Below are 7,582 nucleotides of genomic sequence, written 5' to 3' on the forward strand. Positions count from 1 at the left end.
GAAAGTAGAAAGTAGCTGGCTAAGTGAGCTGAGTCAAACTCCTCATAACATCTGAGTCAAACAGCAGTTAACTTAATCAAACAATTCAAAGGAGACATTGTATAACACAAAACCACAAAAGGAAATTGAAACTAAATGAAAGACTGGTTTTGCAAAAAGGGTTGAGTTTGAGTTTTTTAATCTTTCAGGGTTTGAACCCAAAACAACCATGGGAAAAGTTCATAAATGAATCTACTAATTAAGAGAAACTTGAAAGTCCATAAACCATAATCATACTCAACAAAAGAACAAAACATTTGATAGAACTCCAAAACAACGTTGCTAAGAGGAAGAGGAACAGCTCCCTACTGCATCTAAGTTCAGGGTTTGACAGAAAAGGCAAGAACACAGAATGACCTATTGAAGAACTAGTCTGGAAGCTGTGAGCCTGATAACAGACAGAGCATAAGCTGTGAAACTGGTCATAGGATGCCTTATTTACAACAAGCAGAGCAAAACTTGAGATATTTGCAACTGCACAGAAGCAAGCAATACTTATATTATCATAACCCACTCAAGACACAAAGCTTACAAGTCTTCCCCAAAAAAAATTGAATTGTGGGTTGTAGGGGTCTCCTGCAAGTTGGAACCTAGCAAGTCCTTGTGCAAATCCAATACCCATTTAAGTAACTAAACAAATGAAGCTAATTAAATGGCATGGTTTACTTGCTAGTATTCTTGCCTCTCCCTAGAACACTCTAATTGTAAATCTAAGTTCTTATTTTCATATCTAAATTTGAACCATCAAGGGAAACAAAAATAAGCTGCATCTGTATCCCAATTCACAACAACAACATAGCCTTATGCCAACTAAATGGGGTCAGCGTATCTGTATCCTGATTTATCAAGCAAAATTCATATCTTTTCTTTAGTCCAGGAAAAAAGAGTGAAGTTAAAAGGCCTTTTGACATTAACCAACCGATTGACTGAAGGACAATGATTCATAAAGAAATCAAGAACAATAGGAAGAAGAATGTGAATCTATAAATGTCATAAGAGCAAAATATAATTTCTACATTCAATTTAGGCTCATTTATTGTTTATATATTACCAACAGAACAAATCACCATAATGAAAGCTGGGTTCTAATACAACTGCAAAGAAACTAAGCAACATGTAAGCAAAATGTGGAGTCGATTTTTTAATATTTGTATTGGCAAGAACAGAAACGCATTCAAAGCTCTGAAGCAGTAAAAGGTGTAGTAGACTTTCATGAGCCAAATCAAGAAGAGGGAAGAAAAGGAAAAGTAAAGAAACATAAATCCAAACCAATCCATAAATAAAGGGGGAAACAGAAAATTTACATTTAAGAATCAAACAATACAGAATTGCCCCTTCCTCCATTGACTTTTAAGTAACAAAGAGAGTCCAGAAGTTACTGTATTATGTGGCATAAAATACAGAAGAAACTTTGGAAAATAAATTCATAACCCAAATGTTAGAGGGACAGAGAAGTAAAATATCCAGAACATTAGATATTACTGTTGGGGAGGGGAGATGGTAACGCTCCAGTCCAAAAAATTTCCATAAAAAAATTAAGCAGATGTAAGCAGTGTCTGTAAGTAGCACAGAAGTTCCAAAAGACAGTTTGGAATTCAGAGTATAATAAAGTATTACTATGGCAGGAAAAGTAATTCAAAGAGACTAAACGAATATAATGCATGTCCATTCAGCTAAGCCTTATCCACAAAAAATTCACCTGATTCACATCAATATTAATGGACTTCAAAAGAACAAAAATAAAGTACGAGAACTAAAGACAAATCAATCCTTAAAATCATAATTTGTGTACATGATTAAGCAGTCTGTCCGATGAAACCATCTCTACACACTGGAATGTACTGCACCTTGGGAAGACTATATAGAAGTGTCTTAAAACTGGATAGACCTTGTCAATGGCATCCATTTTACATCAGAACCCACCCTCCTACATTATTCCACACACAATGATTTCAGTTCTGAAAGGACCAGACGCAATTGTTGTGCATAGGCTATCATTGGCTATATTCCAAGTTTCCTGTGGCAATTCGTGAGATGTCAATCCAAGCATACCAAAGTATATGATAAGAAGCTTATGAGACAGCTCGATATAACATTTGAACCCAATTTCTTTCAGCAGAAGCAATTCTGTTCTTGCCATTTCCTTTTTCAGGTGACTCTGATGAGTACACCATGGTGAGGATTGTGAAATCAAACTTCACACAAACAAATTCAAGAGTAAGATATGCTCCAAAACAGGGAAATCGATGAAGAATGCTGGTTGGTAAGTGTGAACTTGATTAGAAATTTGTAGGAATCTCAACAGGGCCCCAACTCACAAATTTTTTCAAAGAAATTCTTCCACCAAAACATAAACTGAAAGAAAATTAGTTTCAGATGGTTCCTAATCTTCCAATTTTCAGTGATTCTAATGAGCTATAAAATTTCAAATAGACTACACTCTTACATATGTTGCAATTTACCATCTCAGTTCATTACATTTTCACACTTTCCTGTTTACAATGACTGCTAATAAAACTGCAGATTTGCACTGAATCAGTTTTGTTAAATTTTGTTCACAAGGTGTTCTGTAAGAATGCCTAATAAGTTTTGGGAAGCCTACTCCCATGCTCAAGTTCTTGCGAATCAATAGTTTTGAAGTATTTACTATGCATATGATTGATTTATATCAATTATATGACATTATAGTCGAAGGATTTACCATGCAAATGATTGATTGATATCAATTATATGACATTATTGTTGAACAGAGCAGAGCACAAAACCTTCCACCATTGATAACGAGTTTCCAATAAATATAAATAAAAAATAAAAAAATAAAACTTAGTTGTGCCTCTTAGATACCTTAGAATTCAATTTTCAATGGCTCTGAGGAGTACACCATGGTGAGGACTGTGAAATCAAAGTTCACACAAACAAATCCAAGACTAAGATCTGCCCCAAAACAAGGAAATTGATGAAGAATGCTGGTTGGTAAGCATGAACTTGATTAGAAATTTGTTGGAATCTCAACAGTGTTCCAATAGACAAACTTTTTTTTTTTAAGAAATTCTTCGACCAAAACCTAAACTAAAGATGAAAGAATATTTATGAAAATGCCGAATTGAATGCATTCTCACATATCTTGTAGCTAAAGTCTCAGTGCATTAAATTTCAAACTTTTCTGTTTACAAAGATGGTTAATAAAATTGCAGATTTGCAATGAATCACTTTTGTCAAATTTTTTTTATGAGGTGTTCTGTAAGAAGGCCTAATAAAATAGAAGAAACACAATGTTCTTTTTTTTGGTAAGGGGAAATTTTATTGCAAAAGAGGGCATGAGGAGCTCAACGCATCCTGATTACAAAGATCTAGAAGCCAAGGAGTGGAAAGTGGCCAATCTATCTTACATGCCATAGATAGGGCCTTCCGGGCTAGGGAATGAGCAACATCGTTTGCTTCCCTAGAGATAAAAGAGAAATTACATTCTCTACATTTGGAGGCAAGGATTTTGATATCAGAGACAATACCAAAAATGTCAATGGGGGGAAGAGGGGATTGCCTATTAATTGTATCTATAAGAGAGGCATTATCCGACTCCACAAAAATGTAAGGGAGAACTACAAGAATTCAACTACATATAAAAAGCCTACTTTTAAGAGATACAATATACACATTCTTGATAGGTCTTGCTATAATGCTTTCTCTTGTTTGCTGGATTAATAATGTTCAGTTTTGAAAATTACCAGCTACATCGTGTCTTGGCAGTCATCGCTGGACTTGTTGCTTGTCCCTACCTTCCTCTGCTCACTGGGGGAAGACCCAACCTGATACGTAACAAATGGTGACACTGAGAGCAAAACCTACAGCTGCTCCAACTCCGAAGGGAAGCCCAGACAAAGTAAATGTCTTTCGGGCCTTTTGGCTATCTAAGATAGGTGCATTATCAGAAAAGCAGGACAAGTTTATTAATGGACCACAAAGATTCTTGTTCCCCTCAAAGCTTGAGAGTGTGAAGGTCAGGAACTGGCCACCTGTAGGGATCATTCCAGATAACTGATTGTAAGCAACACTAAATGTTGAAAGAAAGTTGAGATTGACCAAGGAACCGGGTATAGTTCCTGATAGATTATTATGCGACAAATCCAAATGCTCCAAGTATATAATCCTTGACAATTCACTCTGAATGGTTCCATTGAGAAAGTTGAAACTCAAATCCAAAACTTGAAGTCTCTTCAGTTTTCCAAACTCAGGCCAAATAGGTCCAGTAAGCATGTTATTCATCAGGTTCAACGTCCGAGGAAAGCTTCCAATCTGTTTGTACAGCCATGGATGTTGTCCATGTGTCCTAAACAATGGAAAATCAAGCGAGGGTCCAGATGAGATATTTTCACTGATGAGGCCGTCTAATGTAGTCAAGCTTCTAGGCATTTCTCCAGAAAGGGAGTTGTTTGACAAATCCAAATAATAGAGATACTTCAGCTCACCCAAAGAGTGTGGAATCATTCCACCCAACTGGTTCCATGAGAGATCCAAGAGCAGCAAATTAGTGGACTTACTCAACCATGTCGGGATCGAACCAGTAAGACCGCAGTTTGCAATTATAAGGGTTTTCAGACTGCAGAGATTTAGGCTCCCTTCAGAAGGTAATTCCTCTTTATAGAAATTTGCTGAAAGAACCAGAGTTGTAAGTTTGCGGAATTTTTGTAGAACCCTAAAAGCGGTTGATATATTGTGGAGGCTGGTGTTAGAGAGTGACAGGGAAGATAGAGCCTTGAGGTTCATGAAGCTCTTAGGGATTGAGCTATTAATATAGTTTGCAGCAAGATTTATAGACCTCAGTTTTTTACAGGAGGAGAGAACATCAAAAATAGGGCCATGGAAGTTGTTAGAACCGATATCCAGGGATGTGAGAGAAGCCATAGCTGAGCAATTAAGATTGAGTGGACCACCAAGAGAATTCTGTCCCAGATTAAGGTAGTTGAGGGTTGGGGTATTGGAAAGGGAAATGGGTAAACCACCAAGTAATTTATTTGAATGGACTGAAAATCGTTCTAGCTGTTTAAGACTATCAAAAACATTTGGGATCGATCCAGAGATGTTATTGGATGAGATGTCCAATTCCAGAAGGTTTGTCAAGTTACGAATCCCATCACTCAGAGACCCAGAAATCATGTTATCCTGAAGATACAATCTTCTCAATTTTGCTAGCAAAAATAAATCCGGGGGCAGAGTCCCGGAGAGATAATTTGAGTTAAGAGAAAGATACTGTAATGAAGTACAATTACCAAAACCAAGAGGAACATTTCCAAAGAAGTGATTCATGGAGAGATTAAGAATTTGAACTTGGTTTAATTTCTTACAGATACCAGTATTAATGGCACCTTCTAACAGATTCTCAGATATGTCAAGATGTTGAAGTGAGGGTAGATCGATTTCCAGAGGAAGCAAGCCAGAGAAACCATTATTGCTCAAGTCAAGGACTTCTAAGTTCTGCAAATTAAACAGATTAGAAGTAAGTTTACCTATGAACAAATTGTTGGAGAGATTGAGAAGCCTAATCTGATCTAGACCAGCCAAGGATTCAGATAAAGAACCTTTCAATCTTCTAAACCCAAGCTCCAACCCAACTACCCTTCTGCTGGAATCTGTAGAAGAAGAGCAAGTGACACCAACCCAATTACAGCAATAAGAAGGAACATTACTTCCCCACTCAGAAATCCCTGATTCCAAGCCCTTCATGAAATCCTCCAATGCTTTCAAGTCCTTGGAGTTACAGTTCTGGGTTTGAGAATTAGAAGCCTGTGCTTGGAAACAGAGCCACAGAAATACAAACAACACCCAGAAATTCCCATTGTTGCCCATGTTAAGCTATGATCAAAGAGTACCCTTCTTCCAAAACCTGGTTGCTTTGAGGTCCAATTTCATGGATTTCTTGCGTTCTTCACATTCAGAAGAAATGAAATCAGTGCAGAGGAAAGACCAACTCAACCATTCTTCCAATCAAATCTTTGAACCAAAAGTCACGCGGAGCAGGTTTGTCCGGATCAGGTTCCCGTGTAGGCGAAGGCTTCATACAGGCGTTGACTGATAAAAGCCCTATGACAGGAGTTATGAATGCGGTTTGATTTTTCAACGTTCCTTCCTTTGTTAGTTATGTCGATTTGTTTACCAAAAAAAAAATGTCGATTTGTTTGTCACGTGCTTGACTCCTTGTTAAAAAGAAAGTATTGTATTATTGTGAATTCACCTATTTTGGTGGGTTATTTATAATTTAAAGACAAATTATTGCTGCTATTTATTTATTATTATTATTTTTCTTTTTTCTGGGTAAAGCTATTGGTACTCATTAACTAGAAAGGGAGACACGCGAGTTGTTTTTCTGGAGTTAGCGGCTCAATTAATAGGATAATTGGGATACAAAGACCATGAGAGTCATTTTTAAAGGGATGGAGAAAGGGTCTGGAATAACAAGGCACTTAATTTTTCTAGAGCTAGTGGCTCAACCTATGAGGGGATTGAGAAATAAGGGGTTTGGGATTTAGATCCTCTTCAGCCAAGGGAGGCTAGAGATGGACCAACAAAACCCAAAATAGGAGAAAAAGTGAAACCTCTTATTTTCTCTCTCATGTTTTGTGTCTTGTTGGTATCTCTCCAAACACAAAAATAGCCTGCGGGGAGGCAATGAGCGACAATGAGGATCCAATGGCTAAGGTGCATGCTAGGGCCCTCCCAGCCATCGGATCCTCACTGCCACTCACCGCTCATTGCAGAGGATTTTGATCCCCTCTCTAAAAACCCCCGATTGGAGAGGATCTGAATCCAAAGACATGAGGGTCATTTTTAAAAGGGAGAGAGAGAGTGACATTGGCCGGCACATTGTTGGTCATCATTTTCCCTTGCTAACCTCTAATACTATGTAGAGAAGTTGGGACCTGGATCCTCTCAAGTGCTTCAGTACACTCAGTGTGTAGATGGTTGAAAACACTTAGTCACACACCCTTGGCCGTTTGCGCACTGAATGCACTAGGTGCACTTGAGAGGATCTTTTTCCAGGGAAGTTGTATTCATTTACATCAAAGGGTTTTTCATGTTAAAAAATTGGTATTCTCTTTATTGGTAATATTATTTAACGCACATTTTATTATTGTACTTTTCCATTAATTGCACGTGAGAAAGAAGTTTTGCCTTCCCAACAAGAAAGTTGGTGGAAAAATTACATTATTACACAAGATAATGTTTTAACTCAACAAATAAGGAAGGCAACTTTTGATACCATACAATAACCTTGAAATGTTACACAAGAAGATGTAATCCCAGATCCTCTTAGTCGTAGGCTTGTCCTACAGTTTCTTGTGAATTTTCATCATTTCCTTCTCATCACTTGTCATTCTCTCTTGAAATTTCCTTCTATAAAATTTTTAGTATGTACAAAGTTTTTTTTCTAATGATTCTAATGAATTGAGCATGAGATGAAAATTTATAAAGATATCCCCTTATGTAAGGGTGTTAATTGGTTCGGTTTCGGTTTAAATGGTACGGATCGGTTCAATTTACATTTATT

General features: G+C 37.2%; 1 protein-coding gene across 1 annotated transcript; it reads right to left on the bottom strand.

Annotated features, from left to right (window-relative positions):
* Positions 1-1,715: 1,715 nt before the first annotated feature.
* Positions 1,716-6,138, bottom strand: LOC122075734 (phytosulfokine receptor 1-like). Its single transcript, XM_042640879.1, has 2 exons — positions 3,765-6,138; positions 1,716-2,056 (listed from the first exon to the last, which is right to left on the bottom strand). Exon 1 carries the CDS (start codon positions 5,881-5,883, stop codon positions 3,826-3,828), a length of 2,058 nt encoding a protein of 685 aa, XP_042496813.1. The 5' UTR covers positions 5,884-6,138; the 3' UTR covers positions 1,716-2,056; positions 3,765-3,825.
* Positions 6,139-7,582: the final 1,444 nt, after the last annotated feature.

The sequence above is a fragment of the Macadamia integrifolia genome, chromosome 1 (genome assembly GCF_013358625.1).
Source record: "Macadamia integrifolia cultivar HAES 741 chromosome 1, SCU_Mint_v3, whole genome shotgun sequence".
Classification (NCBI taxonomy): Eukaryota; Viridiplantae; Streptophyta; class Magnoliopsida; order Proteales; family Proteaceae; genus Macadamia; species Macadamia integrifolia.

Excerpts from the sequence above, each read along its gene's own strand:
- LOC122075734 (XM_042640879.1), bottom strand. The coding sequence starts at position 5,883 with ATGGGCAACAATGGGAATTTCTGGGTGTTGTTTGTATTTCTGTGGCTC.